Below are 21026 nucleotides of genomic sequence, written 5' to 3' on the forward strand. Positions count from 1 at the left end.
ACTCTTCTTCAATGTGGCATGAATTGAAATATCTTTTGATAATTTCAACAATATTTTCTTCCCATCTTCATTGAAGCATATTGTATGATTGATGTCTCTTGGTTCATATCATCAATCATGCATGGACGCATCAAAACACTTTGATGCAAGGCTTCAATCGTTCATATTTCACGAGCATTCAAGTTTAACCGTTCGGATTAAGCTCTAATATTCTCTCGAAATCGGCTACTAGAAATTAAAAATACTCCCGAAATAAAAATTATTTTACAAGTTCGAACGATTAAACCTAAATACTTCTTAAAATATAACTGGAATAAGTTCAAGGAGTGACGAAGACTCTGTAGAAGCAATTTTTGTCATTTTTAATCGTCTTCATCGATCTGGAAAGGAATCTTACCTGATCAAATTTTCTTATAATATATTTATAATTGAATGAATAATCTAGTAAGTTAAAATTATTTTAATAATTTCATTTAATAGAAATAAATTAACCAACAAAAAATAATAATGTAAAATTATTGAAATTAATGGTGAGAATCGAATTAAAATATTATTTATTTAGATATTTTTGAAAATTTTTAAAAACATTATTTAAATAATTTAATAAACGAATACGACAAATTGCAGAGGTAGTTGTTATTAATTTAGTAAAAATAAATAAATAAATAATAAAATAAAATAAAATAATTGTAACTACCCCCATTGATGGCTGTGGTGATCCCAGGCCAAATTTCCACGATTTTCACGTACTCTTCATCGAAACTTGTGCGTATGTTTCCCGGAGAAATTGTGTGTCAAGTGGAGCACGATTTCAGTTGCTATTTCCATTCAATTTCTTCCTCTTCTATATATTTACCAGATTTGATTTCAGAATCGAATCGATTGACGTTGCCATTGTAGAGCGAGGGAGAGAAAAATGGAGAAGGCACTTAACAGGCAGCGGGTTCTTCTTCAACATTTGCAGCCCAGCTCTTCTTCTTCTGGATCTGCATCGCTTTCTGTATGTTTTACTTTCCATTTTGTAGTTCATCTGTTTGTGATTCCCTGGTGTTCATTCTAGGGTTTTTTTTTTTTTTTTTTTTTCCCCGTTTTTTCGCTGGGTTCTTCTTGATTTTCTTTCTTACTTTGCGTTTTCATTGGGCATTTGGCTGAACTTGTTTTTGCTTGGTTGATAGGCTTCGGTATGTGCTGCTGGAGAAAGCGCTTCACATTCATACCATAGGACTGGTGCGTTTGGGGATGATATTGTCATTGTAGCGTAAGTTCTTTTTTTCTTCCCCTCCGCTGATGTTGCTTAGCTAGCTCTTTGTTGCCTCTGATAATCTCTTGCTGAAAAAAATGGAAAACAGAGCATGTCGTACAGCGATTTGCAGAGCAAAGAAAGGGGGTTTCAAGGATACTCCTGCAGAGGATCTTCTTGCATCTGTTCTAAAGGTTTGATTCATTCGTTCATTGATGTTATATATTCTGCACTAGCATTAAGTTTTTTGGATTTGTTTAGTTTCTATTATATGTGTTATTTCCCACATATGTGTTTAGTTTATGTATCCAACGTTTTTTCAATTAAGTATGTCAAGACATATTTTCAATGTGTGAATTTTCAAAATGCACCATTTATGTGGTTGTTAGTTGTTGCCAACACTTTTAGTGGCCCCATAAAGTCATTCTGGTCCCTCAAATTACTTTATGGGTATGTATGTGTGTTTCAATAAATTACAACTAAGGTATTCCCGGTTTAATTACAAAATATAGCAATATATGAGATCCCCACATCGATTGGAGAGAGTAACGAGTGCCAACGAGGACACTGGCCCCAAATGGGAGTAGACTGTGAGATCCCACATTGATTGAAGAGAGGAATGAGTTCCAGCAACCACGTTGGGTCCCCAAGGGGGTGGATTGTGAGATCCCACATCGGTTAGGGAGGGGAATGAAACATTTTTTTGTAAGGATGTGGAAACTTCTCTCTAGCAGACGAGTTTTAAAAACCTTGAGGGGAAGTCCGAAAGGAAAAGCCCAAAGAGGACAATATGTACTAACAGTGGGCTTGAGCTCTTACACAGTCAGGGGCGAAAGTTAAAAAAAAAAAACAAACAAATAATCAGATACTAGATTATATAATTCAGCCAACTTCTTAATCGAGCTTTCTTTCTTTTCATAATGTTTATAGATTCTCTTAAAAGATATTGATTGTTGACGTAGGCTGTGATCGAGAAAACAGAACTGAATCCGAGTGAAGTTGGTGATATAGTAGTTGGCACTGTTTTGGCTCCTGGCTCTATAAGAGCTTCTGAATGCAGGATGGCTGCTTTCTATGCTGGCTTCCCTGGTACAATATGATATTCCACATTCCTTTGTTTTTGTATCCCATAGCAATATTTCAACTTCTCTCTTATGTTTTGACCCAAACTTGGAGTTCTTTACCAATTAACCAATCTTTGAGAGCCCAAAATCCCATCTTCTGCAACCATTTGGCTTACGATGTTTTTGATGCATCAGACACGGTAAGCATAAGAACGGTCAACCGACAGTGCTCGTCCAGCCTTCAAGCTGTTGCTGATGTTGCTGCTGCCATTAAAGTTGGATATTATGATATTGGTGAGGACTTTTGAGAACCTGAATAGGAAAAAGAAAAGTTATAACATTGTTGAGTTTTTTACCTTAACAGATCTGTCTTGCAATGTAGGCATTGGTGCTGGGTTGGAGTGCATGTCTATTAATGACATTGAATTTCCTGTTAGCGATAACCCCAAAGTATATTTTACTTTTTAAACATTTTATGCACTTGATTAATCTGATTTACCTTGTCGTCTTAAGTTTTAATTGATAAAAGTTGTTAACAGGCAAATGTCTTTAGACAAGCTCGAGATTGTATGCTTCCAATGGGCATCACTTCTGAAAATGTTGCCCAACAATACGGTGTGAGTAGGGAAGAGCAAGACCAGGCTGCTGTAAGTTCTCTGCACTTAACTTGGGTCTGTTGATTAAATTGAGTGTATGAGATTGGTTGGAGAGGGGAACAAAACACTCTTTATAAGGGTGTGGAAACCTCTCTCTAGTAGACGCGTTTTAAAATCGTGATGTTGATGGCAATACGTAACGGACCAAAGCGGATAATATCTACTAGTGGTGGACTTGGGCTGTTACAAATGGTATCACAGCCTGACACTGGGCGATGTGTCAACGAGGAAGCTAAGCCCCAAAAGGGGTGGACACAAGGCAGTGTGCCAGCAAAGACGTTGGACCCCGAAGGGGGATTGGGGGTTCCCACATCGATTGGAGAAGGGAACGAGTGCCAGCAAGGACGCTGGACTCCGAGGGGATGGATTGTGAGATTCCATATCGGTTGAAGAGGGGAACAAAACACTCTTTGTAAGGGTGTAGAAACCTCTCCCTAGCATACGTGTTTTAAAACTGTGAGGCTGATGGTGATACGTAATAGGCCAAAGCAGACAATATCTGCATGTGGTGGACTTGGGCTGTTACAAAGTGAACTTAGGCGAAGCTAAATAAACAGTTAAAAAAACATAGTCTTAGAAATATTGGTTTTAAATTTCTATACCATAAACAAAAACTCACCAATTCAACTTTAATGGTTACACTTAATATTCTGTATTTTACCAGCAATAGGAACTTGCCATGAAATCCTCGTTAGTATTTCTTGTTAGCTTTTATGTTTTTTTATGTTTTTTGTTCATCTATTAGAAAATGATTTCATCTTGAATTAGTGATACTATGAAGTTCTCCATTTAACAGCACCGATATTTTGGACTAAAGCTTGCATTTGCCATAAGATTCTGCAGGGGACATGTTGAAAATAAAATCTATCGTTCATTAGCAAGAACATTTTGAACTTAAACAACTGTGAAAATTTGATCTAGGAGTAATTTCAACAGGTTGAATCGCATAGGCGTGCTGCTGCAGCAAGTGCATCTGGTAAATTCAAAGACGAGATCATCCCTGTCTCCACTAAGGTAGTTGCTGAATGGCTTCTTTACTGGGAAAAATTTTGCTTTCATTTTGTTTTCTTGGTCACTTACAAACTCTTCACCATTCTTCGAAGATCGTCGACCCGAAATCTGGTGTTGCAAAGCCCGTGGTTGTATCTGTGGATGATGGCATACGGCCGAGCACAAACATGGAAATTTTGGGAAAGTTGAAGCCAGCATTCAAGAAAGATGGCTGCACAACAGCAGGTTTTTAACGATGGAATTTGGTTTTGGTATCATGTTTGTCAACAATGGAATTATGGCTTAAATCAATGCTATTATTTTTACAGGGAACTCTAGTCAAGTTAGTGACGGTGCTGCTGCAGTCCTCCTCATGAAAAGAAGCTTAGCTATCCAGAAGGGACTTCCTATTCTTGGAGTCTTTAGGTAATATCCATTCTCTTACAATTATTAACCTATGATGGAGAGTTCATTATGCAAAATGATCGAATGCTGAAGAAATATTTTCATATTCCACCCCTTTGATCTTTTTCATTTGATGAAGTATTAAGAGTGGGGATATCTATTGTGAGATCTTTAGGGGAACAAATCATTCCTATAAGGGTGTGGAAACCTCTCCCTAACATATGCGTTTTAAAAACCATGAAGGAGGTGGATTGTGAGATCCCACATTGGTTGAAGAGGGAAACGAGACATTCCTTCATAAGGGGTGGACATCTCTCCCTAACAGACCATTTTGAAAATCGTGAGACTGTCGGCAATACGTAATGGGTTAAAACTGACAATATCTGCTAGCGGTGGGCTTAGGCTATTACAGATGGTATTTGAGCCAAACACCAGGCGGTGTGCTAGCAAGAACGCTGGCCCCCAAGGGGGTGGATTGTGAGATCTCACATCGGTTGAAGAAGGGAACGAAGCATTCTTTATTAGAGTGTGGAAACCTCTCCCTAAGAGACGTGTTTTAGAAACCGTGAGGCTGACGATGAGATACGTAATGGGTCAAAATGGACAATATTTACTAGCAGTGAACTTGGGCTATTACATCTATCTTCAAATGGAAACAACTCTGATTGAAATCCCAACATGAAATTTATTGAGAATTATACTTTGGAGCTGATTTTTTTTCTTCTTGAAAAATATATGCAGGAGTTTTTCAGTAGTTGGTGTTGATCCAGCAGTGATGGGAATTGGACCAGCTGTTGCAATTCCTGCAGCTGTTAAATCTGCTGGTCTTACTCTCCAAGATATTGACCTTTTTGAAATTAATGAGGTAATTTTTCTTGTCATTCTTCCACAATGATTAGAAAATGAAAAAAGAATCAAGTATTTGACGGCTTGTTTGACAGAATGTTCGTGGAAGATTTGTTTAATTTTCATGTGAATACGCTTTTGGGTTTTGGCAGGCATTTGCATCTCAGTATGTGTATTGCTGTAAGGAACTAAAGCTTGATACTCAAAAGGTGAATGTCAATGGCGGTGCAATTGCTCTGGGCCACCCTTTGGGCGCAACTGGTAATCTTTCTATCTTTATCGTCATCTCCATTTATACCAAATTGATGGTTTCGTTCATTGAATCCCTGTGAATCGTTGACTAAAGGTGTTTGTGGGTTGAGTTGGGTTAGAATGAGGTATCCTTTAGACCCCCTGCCCTTAAACAACTATGCTCATAAAGTTTCTATTTATTTGAAGTCAACCTAATCCATATGGGTTGATTCGGCTTTCTGAATCATCGAGTAACACCTCAAAGATTTATAATGACAATGATGGTTTTTTATCGTAATTTTTTTTTTTTAGTGAAAAAAAGTAAACTTTAAACATATGGAAAGTAATTAGTATTTTATCTACTATGTTGTGCTCGGATTGGTGGGTGAACAATTCTTAAAAACTACAACCTTTTCTCCTTTATTTGGTGTCAGGTGCTCGTTGTGTAGCGACACTCTTGAGTGAAATGAAGCGTCGTGGAAGGGACAGTCGATTTGGGGTCATCTCCATGTGCATAGGTATGTACCTCTCTCACTTTGGTGTAGAGTGAAAATTTAAACATTTAACTTTTGGTCGACCTCAAAAATTGGGTCAGTTAACTGACTTCGAACTACAATCCATGGTGTATGCAGGCTCGGGCATGGGGGCTGCAGCTGTACTAGAAAGAGGCGACTCTGTTGATGAACTTCGCAACGCAAGGCGAACCTCCCACTAAACTTTAAAATCACATTCTCATCTTCAACCATCCCATGTAGAAGTAATTTAAGTATTTTTCGGTTGTGTCAATCTAAACTGTTATTTCCCTTAATGTTCTAGTTTTTATCAACTTTTTGCACTCTAAAAAGAGTGTAATTTGGTTTGGTTTGCTTCAATTCCCCCTTTATCGATCACTTCTATTCTATCTCGTGCAAAATTCATCGACGACCAACATCTTTAAAGTTTAGGACTTATAGAACACATTATTGAAAGTTGAAGGACTTACGAGCTATGCAACACTTTTGAAAGTTTAATAACTAAAAAGACAGAATTCAATTTAGGGCTTGTAGATTGAACTTATAATGTAATTTAATTAGATTAGTTTGGTCTCTCAATCACGTGGCTTATTTATGTAGTGGTCGGCATTCCTACATTCCTACATTCTCCTCCTTGCTCATCGACTAGATGTTGTGCTTTGGTTACGAAGGTTGACGGAGTCTAGATTTATGGATGAATTCAGTCAATGTAGTCCAACTCAATCAATATCAATGATGGTTAGACTTGGTTGATTTTGACAGAAAAGAAAATAGGTTTTGGAGGTTCATTGATTAGTAAACCTCCGGTACTGATAAGGTTGGAACCGTGGTTGCAAGTCTTGAGAAGCTTTACGATCACGGCGTAAAAGCAAAGAGCAAAGGTTTCAATCTCTAACCATGTTTTAAAAATCTACATAAGTATTTACTTCAGCACATTACCACTGTATTAAAACACAATCAAATGCACTTAGAATTGAGCCAATAGATTTCTATAGGAAGCAATGAAGATGAAGGAATCAAATACATGAAAGTTGTCACCTGCGTCGTTCTACATTGAAAGAAAACTAAATGTTACTCATAACAATGGTGCAAAGTTTGTCAACCAAAACAATATGCTACTCATATTCCACACCTATTCTGCGTCGGGCGATCCACCGGGAACGAGCTGCAACAAACAACAGATGTTTCAACAATCATACATCGATAAGAACTGCTCGTTTGCATAGAAGTGCTTACATGCACGTTGACTAATGCTCAAAAGACAACTAGACCAACTTAGCCCGAGTATTATGGACAACTACTTGACTCTACAATATATATTCCGAGTATTCTATCTATCTGTTTCTCGAGTATGTCAAGATGAGTTCACATGAATATCGACTCACACCAACTTATCACTTAATCACGTGTCAACTAATCTCACAAAACAACAACTTCTTTAATATAGAAGGCATATGAATATGACTCGACTACATAAACGTTGGGACGAACAAATATGGTTCCCTTCATTAACTCGCTATAATTATTAAGGCGAGAATTGGAGGGTCACCCATGGCCATCATGAAGCTAGGCCCTTACACAACCATTGTTCATTGGTTTAGGAACTCGTCCACAAATTTGTGGCTTTCCAAAACAAGGGCATGTAAACATTAAAACCAGTGATTGTCACTTACAATAGCAATGTTGTTCCCATTGAGTAGAATCTGATCCAACTTTGTTATCCGTCTCCCCTCAGCAGTGATCTCACTACAATTTAATATAGAGAGAGTTAAAACCATATAGTAGTTGCAAAAAACAAAGAGTCATACAAAGGCGACAACTAATTCACGCAACGTGCATAAAAAGACGTTCCGAGATAGGAAATTCAGGCCCAAAAGAGCTAACACTAGATTTTGATTCGTAGATGAAGCTAATTGATTAAAACAAAGAGTCTTTAGGTTCATACAAAGGCAACAACTCATTCACGCAACGAGCATAAAAAGACGTTCCAAGATAGGAAATTCAGGCCCAAAAGAGCTAAAACTAGATTTTCATTGGTAGAACATAAATGAGAGTCTAGTGTTGGGGTATGGAGCCTGCTGCCTATTTATAGCTTACTCAATTGTTACCGACATTAAAACTATAAATGAGAAAAATGGTCATATTCATAGTAAATGACTATTGATAGTAAAAAGTTGTAGGTAGGTAAAGAAATATATGGTAAATATTTATATACCGTAGGTGTTTATATCTGGTAAAGCTATGTATAGTAAACTAAAACTATATATATACCCCTTAGGCAATGATTTGAAGATGTACTTTCGTATTCTCTGTATTTTCTTTTGGTATACATACCTGAAGTCATCAATATAAACAATTAGCCAATATTCCTCCTTGCATTTTCTCTCCCTCCTATTCTTTGTATTCATCTAGATCGAGTATGTGCATTGTTGTGCAATCCTAACAATTAGCTCCATCTACGGGTACTCTCCTTGAATGGGTCGTGTGTCGGTTAATAATAATTTAGCTGTAGGCTTTGTGGAGCCACCCGTGATAGAATAAAGCAGCTTTTTTTTTTTAATAAGAAACTTCTTCAAAGTTAACTTAACTGTGTTTGGTTTGGAGCATTCTTATGTTGGGTGGCCTCTTAGAAAAATTTCAAGGAAGCATATGAGTGAGACAAAGCATGCTAAAAGAAACGCTTTGTTTCCCACTCCAACCGATAACTTTTCCATTGTATGCCAACTCACCAAGCGCACATTTTGCCCTCTCGTGAGCTTCTCGAACATATTACAAACCGAACAAAAAGGGAAAAGAAATAAATAGGAATTCTATTCAAGACCGAGTTTGTGAGATTCCACATCAGTTAGGAAGGAGAACGAAGCATTCTTTATAAGGGTGTGGAAACCTCTCCCTAGAAGACACCTTTTAAAAGGGAAGCCCGAAAGGGAAAACCTAGAAAGGACAATATTTGTTGGCGGTGGGCTTGGGGCTGTTACAGAGCGAGTCACTCTTCCACCCTTAGAGAAAAAAGCTTCTCTTCCAATTAGCAAATCTTTTACTCACTCAATAACAGGACTCCAAAAGGGAAGAGATTTCAGATTATGGCTGAGAGGGAGACCTAGGTAAGGATGAGAAGAAAGACCCAACCTCACAACCCACATTCCCACCTTACCTAGATCACAGTTTAGACACATAATTTGGCGTTTCCCTTATTAATTTTAAGCCCCGACAATGTTTAGAAGAAAGCTAAGATATGGTTCAAAATGAGGAATGATTCTTCCTTGTCGGAGCAGAAGACAATAGGACCATGAGCGAGTTGAAGATGTTTCAATGGAACTCTAACCTGTCTCACACCAAAGCCCTCGATGATCCTGCCTTTCACCCCCCTCAAGACAATCCCGCTAAGAGTATCCACCACAAATTTAGAATGTCACGGGTTATGCTTAAGGCATGTCACGGTTATGCTTGTTCAAGGCGTGTTGCCCATGGTTGCATGCCTATTACATACTGAAACCCTTGCCTTGTATCACTTTATCGCTTTCCTTTACTGCTTTCATGATGTATAATTTCCTTCTTGCTTTTTCTAAGGGTAAAACTTTCGGCAGAATCATGTCTACGCCTGGTAGGCATGAAATGTCCTAGAATGTACTATAGAGGGTGTGACTAGTTGTCAACTCCTCCCCTGATTTTGTATGACTGTTCGGTGAAATCACGTCTAGGTTTGGGCAGACCTGAATCGCCTCAAAAAGTACTATAGAGGGATGCGACTAGTTGTCAAATTCTCCCTACCCGAAAAGTTAAATGCTATTTAAGCCGTTGTTATTGCCTTTTTTTCTTATATGCCATAGAACACTGTTTTCAATCTCTCTCAACCTTGCTTCTCACTTTTAAAATCTCTCTGCCCGCTTTCTAAAATCTTCTTCTCAAATCAAGGCCAGAGACTTGAGCATACATTGCCCGACCGTAGGCGATGCGATCCAAAATTGACTTGACTCACTCAGTGCTAAGAGTGAGTGCCGCACAATCGCCAAATTTGCTGCCAAGAAAAGGGCGATTGTGACATCTAAGGCCTCTCATAACTCGGATCATCCACTGGGCCTGCCACAAATTAGAATATAGTACTCAACCATTTTAATGCTGCCCAAGATCCAAGCCCTCCATTTGAACAAAAATTTGAACATGGCATGAGATTATCAACCACTTTCTTCAACTTCTGAAGAAATCTCACTTCAAAAATTTGAACAAAGGGGTTTCTAAACCTTAACTCAAAAGCTCTCCAAAGCCAACCTCCGACCCCACTCCTAAGATTTGAGGGATTCAATGAAATTCCATACTCCATAATTCAAATTGCTCTAGCGCAACTTTTTCTCTCGCTCAAATCATGTTTTCAAGGTTGAGGATTATTGAAAGGAGTAGTCCCACGTTGGCTATTTAAGAGGAAGATCGTGGGTTTATAAGTAATGAACACTATCTCCATTGGTATGAGGCCTTTTAAGGAAACCAAAAGCAAAACCACGGGAGTTTATGTTCGAAATGGACAATATCATACCAGTATGGAGAGTCGTGATTCCTAACATGGTATCAGAGTCATGTCCTCAACTTAACCATGTGAATAGAATTCTCAAATATCGAACAAATAAGTTGTGAGCCTTGAAGGTGTAGTCAAAAGTGACTCAAGTGTCGAACAAAGCGTGTACTTTATTCGAGGGTTTAAGAGAAGGAGTCGAGCCTCGATTAAGGAGAGGTTATTCGAGGGCTCCATAGGCCTCAAGGGAGGTTATATGGTGTACTTTGCTCGAAGGGAGGATTATTGGAAGGAGTAGTCTCACATTGGCTAATTAAGAGGAAGATCATGAGTTTATAAGTAAGGAACGAACGCTATCTCCATTGGTATGAGGCCTTTTGGGGAAACCAAGAGCAAATCCATGAGAGCTTATACTCAAAGTGGACAATATCATACTATTGTGGAGAACCGTGATTCCTAACATGGTATTAGAGCCACATCCTTATTTAGCCCTGTCGAAAGAATCCTCAAATGTCGAACAAAAAAATTGTAAGCCTCTATGGTATAGTCGAAAGTGACTCAAGTGTCGAAGAAATGGTGCACTTTATTCGAGGGCTCAAGAGAAAGAGTCGAGCCTCGATTAAGGAGAGATTATTCGACGGCTCCATAGACCTCAAGGGAGGTCATATGGTGTACTTTGTTGGAGAGGAGGATTGTTAAGGATTATTGAAAGGAGTAGTCCCACATTGGCTAATTAAGAGGAAGATCGTGGGTTTATAAGTAAGGAACAAACGCTATCTCCATTGACATGAGGCATTTTAGGGAAACCAAAACCAAAGCCACGAGAGCTTATGCTCGGTGGAGAGTTGTGATTCCTATCATTCAATCCCTTAACACAGACAGAAACACTTAATAAAATCAAGCGAACAAACATTACAGATTGAAACAGAACAATCTACGCAAAATACAAAGACAACCCACAAGAACAAACCAAAGAAATATGAGTCTAGATCTTGTAGAGGCACTTACTATTCAGTAACATCTTCAAGAACCATGTTGACATAAACATCAAATCCTTTAAGAGTGCCAACAAGCTCTTTGTCGCCCTTCATAATGACCCATATTTTAGACCCTATACATCGGTCGATTAACTCTGCAAATCCCCACCAAGAAACGCAGTAAATAAGAGTTCATTTCCGGCGAAATAGGATCGGGAAATGAGAAATTGAGCGAAGGAGAAGCAGAATCGAACCTGAGGGCAGTAGCTGCGAAGGATTGTTAGCCATGGATTAAAGGTTTTTCAGAGCGAAGTGTCAGTGAAGTGCGAAGAGGCGCGATTTCTTATTCCCTTCGACGAGCCATCGAGCGAAGCGAAAGCTTAATAGTTAGCCAGAGTGACTAAGAAATTTCTCCCGTACCAAATTAATTCTAAAAAATAATTTTTAAAAATTTCAAAATTTTTAATAATATTTTAAACTTTCAAAAAATATATTTTTTATTTACTAATATTTGTTTGAAATAAAAATATCCAACTTTAAAATATTTTATTAATGTCTTTAAACTCTTTAAAAAAAAAATTAAAAATACGGTTATTATTGGGTTTAAAAGTATACCATTTACTTTCATATAAGAAAAAAAATTAAAAAAATTATTACCGTCAATCTATGGACGAAAACCTTCTCTTGTTGGATGATAAAAGTTCCACATCGGCTAATTTAGGGAATGATATGAGTTCATAAACAAATAATATTCTCTCCATTGGTGTGAGACCTTTTGGGCTTCCCAAAACAAAGCCACCCGAGCTTAGGCTCAAAATAGACAATATCATACCATTGTGGAGAGTCATGTTCGTCTAAAATGGTATTAGAGCTATGCTCTAAACTTAGTCATGACAATAGAATCCTCAAATATCGAACAAAGATTGTGAACCTCGAAAGTGTAGTAAAAAAGTGACTAAAGTGTTGAACAAAATGTAAGTTTTGTTGGTTTTAACACTAGTTCGTTAGGGTTGGACTTTCGATTTTGGGCATAATTCTGTTACGTTTAGGATTATGTTGGTTTTCGGGTTGAGGTTTGGGCCAAGTTGTCGTTTTATTGTCTCGATCAAGATATACTTACTTAATCATATGATTATAACGAAGACACGTGATATTATTGAGACTTACCTTCTTTTCCTCGTCGAATTCAATTTGAGACACTTGTAAATGTGTAATTAGTCTCAAATTTAATCCCACGTCACGTAGTTTTGTCAGTAATTTATGAAAGACTAAAAATTTGTGATTTAGTTAAAAGTTTTCATTTAATACACGAATTTTTTTAAAATAATTATTTAATTCTCGTAAACTCAATTATTTTTAGAAGATGATGTAAGCAAAAATAAATAATCGTAGTATCCATATTACTATATATTATAAATTTTATTAAATTATAAATTTAATCTCAAATTTGTAAATGTTTTTAATTTTTAATTTTGTATTTAATAGGTATATATATAAACAATTTAAAAAATTAATATTTATTAGTCCATGTACTTAATAATTAATAATTTATAAATTTAAATAGTTAAATTAAAATTAATAAAAATATTCATAAATTTCATATTTTATTTTAAAAATATATTTAAATTTTTAAATTTTTTAATAATATCCTCTCCTTAAAACAAAATTATTTATTTTGGATAATGTTTCAAAACCCTCATAAATTCTAAAATGTTTTATTAATACATTTTTATTTTTTTAAGAATTAAAAAATATTTTTTATCGTTAATACTATATTTAAAAAATAACATTAACCCTTTGATTTTCATTAAAAAAATTAAAAAATTATTATCGTAATTTTTTAATAAAAGTTAAAAAATGTTTTTTAAAAAAAATTAAAAAAATTAATGAATATATTGAAAGATAAGTATTTTTTAAATATTATTATTTTTTGTGATAAAAGTATAAAAAAAATATATATTTTAAAATAAAAAAAATGATTTTAGATCTAAAATCTAAAATCTTTCGTAAAGAAGAGAAAACCTTCTGAGAGGTTTTAGGTTCTTCTCAAGAGATACAGTGAACAACTCCTCTGTTGCCCGCTAGGGTTTCTGATTGTCTCATCATCGTCTCTCTCCCTCACAAGCACGACGCCATGGACAGATACCAGAAGGTCGAGAAGCCCAAACCTGAATTACCTATTAGCGAAAATGAGATCCGAATCACTAGTCAAGGCGCCATTCGAAACTACATCACCTATGCTTCTACGCTGCTTCAGGTATATTTTCTCCTCATTCAATCTCATTTCTCCTTCATTTCCATCTTCCGATTGCATTCTATAATTTGCTTCTGCTTTTTGGAGTTCCGCATGCCGATTTTTCCGTTTTTTGTGGCAATGTTGCGTCTGTTGTCTAGGATTCGGTTCGTCTTTATGAACTTTGTTCTTTTGTTTTTAATTTGGAACAGTCTCGGTGTCAATCGATTTGGACTGTTAGGGTTTTTCTTTTTAGTTCTCGATGTATTTGTCAGTGGATGATTCGCTATTTCTTCGTTTGCTTTGTATTGGTATGTAATTTGGCAACTCTCGTAGATATTTGGAAGAACTTCATCAAGTATCAAATGATATCTAGTCTGATTTTTCAGTGGATGATTCGATATTTCGAAGAACTTTATAGCGCAATTAGTTTCACTGGATGTGCATGCTGTTTTTATAAGGATCGAATATTTGAATGAAAAGGATGAAGCATACTGAAGGATCCCAAGGAGATAACGAACACACACAGGATTTTCAATCCTAGCAGGAAAGGGAGAGAAACGGATGGCTTACCTTTTAGTAGGTGATTCAGCGAAGAAAATGATGGAACCGATCTGGGTCTTGATGTAAGCTCATCCACCCTAATCAAGACTTCGTCGTTTCGCGTGTGCTTGTGGGAGTCTCTTTCTTTTTTGTCTCGCTGCGATCCGACGTGGATTTCCGATTGATACTGAATATAAAGGAAGGAGACTGGTTACAGAACACCTTGAACTAGATTTCTGCAGAGAAGTAACAAAAACATTAGTCCCGAAGCTCTATGTTTAAAGTTTAAGCATCACGAAAGTTACTTTTAAATTTAGTTTAGTTTATAATGTGTCAGCTCCTTTGATGTCCTATTGTCATCTGTTCTAGAGGTAGATGACCTCTGTTCTTCTCTATTTATGGTTTAAATGCCATGATACACCTTCTTCTTGTTATTTTTTAAGTAGCTTTTGCTTTTGAGTATGTTGTTTGATAAATTGTCTATAGTATTTTTGTTATCAGAAAAAATTTGTTACATAGAATATTGTTTTCCTTGGTACTTATTCAGGAAAAACGTGTCCGAGACATCGTCTTGAAAGCAATGGGACAGGCAATCAGTAAAGCAGTGGCTATTGCAGAAATTTTAAAGGTTTGTTTCCTTTAGAATATGTGTGCTTTTGAGTGTGAGTACTGTTTATTATATAATTGATTCATTATGCGTCTCCCCGAAACAGAAGAGAATATCACGGTTACATCAAGAAACAGCCATCAGCTCAGTTAGTATAACTGATGTATGGGAACCCATTGAAGAGGGTCTTGTACCGTAAGTTTTCTTAATTATGCATTCGAGTATAAATTTATAATAAAGAGTTGAGAGCTTGCTTGGGTTTTAGTTGATTTGCACTCGTTCGGTATGCATCGTTTGCAATTTTGTGCATGATTGTACTATGTAGCTTAGTGCTTTGGATGTGCAAGAAATAACTTCCCATGTCACACAGGGTGGAGATGACTCGTCACGTTTCAATGATTTCAATTACCCTGTCCAATCGAGAGCTAAATAACAATTCTCCGGGGTAAGTTGTTTTGGAAGCGTTACAATTCGGCATAAAAAGGGGGATTTTAGCCATCTTTCTTGCATATTTCATGCTTGGGTTTCTTCCGCGTGCATGACGATGAGATAACTTTTATTTGTAGGTATCAAGCTCCACACTTTGTGGAACAGCCAAAGCAACAATATAACAATCAGCAGCAGCAGCAGCAGCAGCAGCAGCCCCAACAACCACCACCCAGACAACCTCGCGTTTATCACAATGCTGTTAATGAAGGTGATTTCGACAACAATTAATCATTGGATTATGGAACTCTACCTCGTACGGGCTTTGACATATCTCTGGTACTTTTGCAGATCCATATGGTCAAGGCAGAGGGCGTGGTAGAGGGAGAGGGCGTGGTTGGGGAAGAGGTGGATATGGGAACTATCAAGGTGGATACGGCAACTACCAAGGTGGATATGGCCACTACCAAGGTGGCTACGGCCACTACCAAGGTGGTTCTGACAACTACCAAGGTGGTCCTGGCTATTATCAAGGTGAATATGGAACTATAAATTTTTTCAGATAGAAGTATGCTTTAAAGGGTTCACTGTGCTGCATTATATTATTCGGGATTACGAATTTTAGTTCTTGTGAGCTTTCTTCATCGTAGATAATGGTGGATACTCGAATTGGGGACGAGGAGGTGGGCGGAGTAGAGGCTGGGCCTACCGTGGTAAGCTTCTTTCTCAAATTTCTCTATGCATCACAAAACTAAAAGCCTAAGTCTGTCCTTACGAATGCAACCTGATCGAGTCTTGAAATGCATCGACTTATTTACTTCAACGTCGTAACTAGTAATTTAGGTGGTGTATGGTAGTGTAGTTCTTTAGACTCCTGATCATGTAATGTTTCAAGCAATTATTTTCCTCCCGCAGGAGCTGGATACGAAAGAGGCAGAGGAGGAGGAGGTAGAGGTTATAGCCGTGGACGGGGGCGAATGGGTGGTCGCACGAGGGGGGGCGGCGGAGGAAACCAGGCTTAGGTGAATCAAAACCGCACCCGACTCGTTCGTTCTTCCTACCTCTTACTTGAGCTTAAACACTTGCCTTGGCCAGTGGGATGAATTATATCACATATTTGTTTTGGTAGCTTGAAATTCAGTTTTTTTCACAATTTCCAGCGCTTTTAGGCAGTGTCTTCTTTTTCTTTTCAGCATTGTATTTTGGTTCCATGTCTTTGCATTTAGCTTAAAGAGAGCAATCAGTTTATTGTTATTATTGTAATTCGTTTTTACCCATGTCAAATGACCAAAATGCCCTCAACAATTAAACATTAGTCTCCATCTTTTGATATGACCAAAATGGTAACTTGAGAATTATATTACTGACGTGGCCATAAATATGAGACAAAGAAAGGGTGCATTAATTAAGAGAATGGACTTCTTGTCCCCATCTGTTAACAGACCACTAGACAAATGCCACGTCAACATGAAGTCAGAAAAATGGAGGACAAAGTGCCACGTAAGCTAACTTGGTTTATTTAGCAGATTTTTGAAGTAAAGGTATGGGAAGCTACAACGTGTCAACATGGGTCAACATCCCAAACAAAATTTGATTTTTTTTCTTCTTATATTTAAAACTCAAAATTATTATTTTAAATATAAAAATATACGTCAATTATTACTGAATTATGTTTGTTTTTTCATAAAATTTTAATTTTTTTTAATATTGGGTTTTTTTTTTTTAATTAAGAAAAAAAAAAAAGAAAGTCAAAAGTTTACCGTCTTTTAAACCTTTCGTATTGTCTTCAAACACTCAAACTATTATGTGATAGCGATGTAACATCATCGAACCAACATTCTCGACTCCATGGACCACATCATCAATTTTTGTAAGAATTAATAAGAGGAAATATATATATATATATTAATTTTGAATTAAAATTTTGTCTGAAATCCAAACTTTGTCTCCCCACCATTTCTCCCACCAATTTCGGTTTATGTCCCATTCCTACCACATAAGTTTCAGAATTTATATTCAAAACAATCGGAGCATCTTCACCGACACGAGACATTTTATTATTTTATTCTGTAAACTACAAATTTAATTTATTATCGTCCTCATAAATTATGGTTCGAAAAACAGATTCTAGAACATTCTCCTTCTAAACCCTTCAAAAAACGAGGGGCCAAAGGGTCGTTTTCATTGCAACAAAAATCTCTTCATCTCCTAAACTCACTCCAACGCAAGTTTTTACTTTCACTCTTTCCCAAAGATATGAATCATAGTGTACTTAAAAGCCATTGCCCCATATTCTTGGGACCAATCCAAATCAATGATCCATATCCATCCAAGTGTATGGTCCAAACAACTGCCACGTGTCCCAAATTTGTCCCAACTCCCACCACATGGTAACAATCTTTATAAATGGCATCTTCCTTAGATTCTCATTCCAAAACTCTCTCGGCCTTTCACAGTGAAGACAGGGAATCTTCAGCAAAGGGACAGCCCAGACAGATCTCTCTAAGCGCTTTCCCATTGACCCAAACTTTGTCATTTTTCTTCGACATGTGCACAGCCCCTTTTAAACAAGCCTTGCCCTACCAATTCTAGCCATGCAGGTAAGCCTTTCAAACACCTTTGTTCGTGAAAGTCTCTGAGAAAATTTGTGTTTTCTTCTGTTAAATCTTGATGGGTATCTGTTTTTTTTATGAATTATAGCAAGTTCTTCAATGGGTTTTCAAGGAAACTAATGAAAAGGATTCCACAAAGAAGAAGGAAACGAGTTGCGGTAAGAGAAAAAGAATGCACAGTACCTGTTTGATAAAATGTCTGAGTGACTTTGATTCCTTTTTTTGCCAGATAAAGGAAGTTCTAGATCAAAGGAGATAGTGGTTTCTGTTTCTAATCATTGTGGGGGCTCTCAAAGATCAAAGGGATTTGAAGGAAGGAGATTTGATCTAAAGAGATTGAAGTCATTTGCTTTGTTGTGTAGGAAGGATATTGCCAAGTCCTGCTTTTATAGTACCATTAATATTAAGAGGCCTAGAACGACTCAGGGCGGCTTTGATAATATGCACCAGTATTGGATCCATAAGATGAAAAAAGAAGATATTGGTCAAAAGGTGGATTCTTGTTCTGTTCATGCCGGCACCAAGGTGTTGCCGATAACTGATGCCACTCTTGTAGAACAATGCGGCAGTAAGGGTGTAAAGAAAGTTGTGGCCAATGGGGAGAGTAAAACCAAAGGGAAATCAAGAGTGAAGGAACTTTTGAGATGGGCTATGGCTTCTAGATCAGAAAAAGGAGGGAAGTTCATCACTGGCAAGGTGATTTTCTTTACTTCTTAATTGCCTTTTCCTTGTTAGACATCAATATTTCTATTACTTAGTCTATTGGGTTGAATCATGTATTCCGGTCTTATTTGGACTTTCCGTTTCGGACTTCTTCTCAAGATTTTTAAAGCGCCTCTATTAGGTTATAAAAAAATGTTTTGTTCTCCTCTCTATCTGATGTGAGATCTCACAATCCACCTCCCTCGAGACCCAGTGTCTTTGCTGACACTCCCTTCCCCAATCGATGTGGGACCTCCAATTCACCTCCTTCGGTGCTGGCACACTTCCTCGTGTCCACCTCTCTCGAGGCCCAGCGTCCCCGCTAACACTCCCTTCCCCAATCAATATGGGACCCTTAATCTACCCCTTCGGGGCCCAACGTTCGTGATGGCACACTACCTCGTGTCCACCCCCTTTGGGGCTTAGCCTTTTTGTTGGCACATCGCTCGGTGTTTGGCTCTGATACCATTTGTAACGGCCCAAGGCCACTGCTAGTAGATATTGTCCTTTTTCGACTTTCCCTTCAAAGTTTTTAAAACACGTATGTTAAGAAGAAGTTTCTACACCTTTATAAAAAATATTTCGTTCTTCTTCTCAATTGAGGTGAGATCTCACACATCCCTTGAGGTCTAAGGATTAGTTTGGCTTATGGAAAAAAATATTCCATTCTACTCTTCAATCGACGTGGGATATCACACATCCCTTGGGGTCTAAGGATTAGTTTGGCTTATGGAACATCAATCAATTCGATGTGGGACCCCTAATCCACTTCCTTTGGGGTGCAGCGTTCGTGCTGGCACACCGCCTCGTGTCTACCTACTTTGGGGCTCAACCTCTTCGTTAGCATATCGCCCGGTGTCTGGCTCTGATATCATTTGTAACGGCCCAAGGCTACTATGAGCAGACATTATCCTCTTTGGGCTTTCCTTTTCGGGCTTCCCCTCAAAGTTTTTAAAACGTGTCTGATAGTGAGAGGTTTCCACACTCTTATAAAAAATGTTTCGTTCTCCTCTCCAACCGATATGGGATCTCACGTACCCCTTAGAGTCCAAGGATTAGTTTGGCTTATGGAACCTAGAATGTAAATTGTATCAACACCAATCAACTTAGGACCTTGCTGAGTGAATGGCTTAAAATTCACTGAATTTTATGGAACCGAACATTTGAAAAGTCGTTCCAAACATGCCCTAAAGCTATACACAATATGCAATTATTCGCTGAATGAATGACTTAAAATTATACCAACTTTTTCAGGTTTCACGAATGCGAAACCGAGGAACTCTTAATACAAGCTTGGACGATGATCGAGCGAGTAACGACTCCCCCAAGATCAGTTTCAGATGGGAAGCCGAAAGCTGCTCCTCCATTTCCTCAGCCTACACGTCGGTTTCGGGGGCGTCGTCCTTCAAAAACTGTTCCATTACACTGAATTCCACGGCCATTCATGAAATGAATCGCTATTATCCAAGAAAAGGAAGCTGGATCACTACAGATTCTGAATGTAAGATTCTAATCCCCATTTTTCTTACAAAACAAAAGACATCAAGAACTGACTTCACTTTCCTTCTATGCCTTCCATGAACAGTTGTTGTGTTAGAGCTATGAAGGAGAAGCTGTAATGGCTTCATCAACTGTTTGATCTGCCTGCAATATAAGAGCTGTAGATTCTATGCAAAACCAGAGGATTTTGTATGTAAAAAGGCTTCATATAGCTATGTAAAACACGTATCTGAAATAACATTGAGTGTAGCTCAAACCATCATCTAACAAAGTCTTTGGTGTAATACGTTCCCTTCTAGAAAAACCGAGTTTTTTTTTCAGGTTTTTGCAGGTCGATATCGAGTTCAAAATGGCATCTTAGGATGAGTATCTTTCGATTTGACAAGTTTCTTGTTTCGGGTTCTTTCAAGAACAAATATAAAACATACTTTCAATTAAGAGGTCAAAGGTTCAAATCATCCCTTTGTGTATTGTTGTACTACAAAAAAACTCTTTCCACCGAGAGGTTCAACTAATAGGCTTTAAGCTAGTCAACTATATTCTTGACCTAGATCAAGATTCGATAGAGTTTCGACCAACAGGCTCAATGCTAGTACGCCACTAGGCGTGGCGGATCTAGGGCTTGATCAACTCGTGGTTTGATTTGCTTCCACTTTGGACTTATTAGTTAGGGTCTTTTTACGGTAAATTAGGGATGTTCAAATGAAATCGAGAGCTCGACACTACCCAACCCAAAACATAAAGATTAGGTTGGGTTAGATTTATTTCGGTTTGGGTTGACATTTTTACTCAAGTCAACCCCACCAAAACCGGAAACATGGTTACGACTTAGTTTCTGGGTTGACATTTTTACTCAAGTCAACCCCACCAAAGCCGAAAACATGGTTACAGCTCAATGGCATCCTACATTATTTTTAAGATTATTATAAAAATTAATAATATTTGAATTTTGTAAACGATGTTAGTGATGTAGTG

The 21026-nt window shown here is 37.6% G+C and overlaps 4 protein-coding genes across 4 annotated transcripts; 3 read left to right on the forward strand and 1 right to left on the reverse strand.

Moving 5' to 3' along the window:
* The first annotated feature begins 701 nt into the window (after positions 1-701).
* Positions 702-6304, forward strand: LOC111811379 (3-ketoacyl CoA thiolase 1, peroxisomal). The gene is made up of 14 exons (XM_023698191.2): positions 702-1000; positions 1176-1258; positions 1350-1434; positions 2203-2329; positions 2500-2598; positions 2687-2754; positions 2844-2951; positions 3897-3974; positions 4064-4196; positions 4280-4376; positions 5097-5220; positions 5354-5462; positions 5867-5950; positions 6065-6304. The coding sequence occupies exons 1-14, from the start codon at positions 917-919 to the stop codon at positions 6145-6147; spliced, it is 1362 nt and encodes a 453-aa protein (XP_023553959.2). The 5' UTR covers positions 702-916; the 3' UTR covers positions 6148-6304.
* A 613-nt stretch (positions 6305-6917) lies between these two features.
* On the reverse strand, positions 6918-11844 carry LOC111811380 (sm-like protein LSM5). The gene is made up of 4 exons (XM_023698192.2): positions 11683-11844; positions 11460-11583; positions 7618-7690; positions 6918-7109 (listed from the first exon to the last, which is right to left on the reverse strand). Exons 1-4 carry the CDS (start codon positions 11714-11716, stop codon positions 7077-7079), a joined length of 264 nt encoding a protein of 87 aa, XP_023553960.1. The 5' UTR covers positions 11717-11844; the 3' UTR covers positions 6918-7076.
* Positions 11845-13426: 1582 nt separating this feature from the next.
* Positions 13427-16552, forward strand: LOC111811381 (uncharacterized). The gene is made up of 8 exons (XM_023698193.2): positions 13427-13685; positions 14752-14832; positions 14918-15006; positions 15182-15256; positions 15378-15508; positions 15589-15771; positions 15888-15950; positions 16153-16552. The coding sequence occupies exons 1-8, from the start codon at positions 13563-13565 to the stop codon at positions 16257-16259; spliced, it is 852 nt and encodes a 283-aa protein (XP_023553961.2). The 5' UTR covers positions 13427-13562; the 3' UTR covers positions 16260-16552.
* Positions 16553-17657: 1105 nt separating this feature from the next.
* LOC111811384 (uncharacterized) lies at positions 17658-20335 on the forward strand. Its single transcript, XM_023698198.2, has 5 exons — positions 17658-17837; positions 17938-18007; positions 18079-18545; positions 19806-20052; positions 20137-20335. The coding sequence occupies exons 1-5, from the start codon at positions 17832-17834 to the stop codon at positions 20154-20156; spliced, it is 810 nt and encodes a 269-aa protein (XP_023553966.2). The 5' UTR covers positions 17658-17831; the 3' UTR covers positions 20157-20335.
* The last annotated feature ends 691 nt before the right edge of the window (positions 20336-21026 follow it).

This window comes from Cucurbita pepo, chromosome 15 (genome assembly GCF_057944985.1).
Source record: "Cucurbita pepo subsp. pepo isolate OVF chromosome 15, ASM5794498v1, whole genome shotgun sequence".
Lineage (NCBI taxonomy): Eukaryota > Viridiplantae > Streptophyta > Magnoliopsida > Cucurbitales > Cucurbitaceae > Cucurbita > Cucurbita pepo.

Coding starts and splice junctions, on each gene's coding strand:
- LOC111811380 (XM_023698192.2), bottom strand. CDS start 11,716: ATGGCTAACAATCCTTCGCAGCTACTGCCCTCAG. Junction 11,584..11,682: donor TTCGCAGCTACTGCCCTCAG/GTTCGATTCTGC, acceptor GGGGATTTGCAG/AGTTAATCGACCGATGTATA. Junction 7,691..11,459: donor CTTGAAGATGTTACTGAATA/GTAAGTGCCTCT, acceptor ATTAAATTGTAG/TGAGATCACTGCTGAGGGGA.
- LOC111811384 (XM_023698198.2), top strand. Junction 18,008..18,078: donor GAAGAAGGAAACGAGTTGCG/GTAAGAGAAAAA, acceptor TTTTTTTGCCAG/ATAAAGGAAGTTCTAGATCA. Junction 18,546..19,805: donor GGAAGTTCATCACTGGCAAG/GTGATTTTCTTT, acceptor CAACTTTTTCAG/GTTTCACGAATGCGAAACCG.
- LOC111811381 (XM_023698193.2), top strand. CDS start 13,563: ATGGACAGATACCAGAAGGTCGAGAAGCCCAAACCTGAATTACCTATT. Junction 15,257..15,377: donor CTAAATAACAATTCTCCGGG/GTAAGTTGTTTT, acceptor TTTTATTTGTAG/GTATCAAGCTCCACACTTTG. Junction 15,951..16,152: donor TAGAGGCTGGGCCTACCGTG/GTAAGCTTCTTT, acceptor TTCCTCCCGCAG/GAGCTGGATACGAAAGAGGC.
- LOC111811379 (XM_023698191.2), top strand. CDS start 917: ATGGAGAAGGCACTTAACAGGCAGCGGGTTCTTCTTCAACATTTGCAG. Junction 1,001..1,175: donor CTGGATCTGCATCGCTTTCT/GTATGTTTTACT, acceptor CTTGGTTGATAG/GCTTCGGTATGTGCTGCTGG. Junction 5,463..5,866: donor CCACCCTTTGGGCGCAACTG/GTAATCTTTCTA, acceptor ATTTGGTGTCAG/GTGCTCGTTGTGTAGCGACA.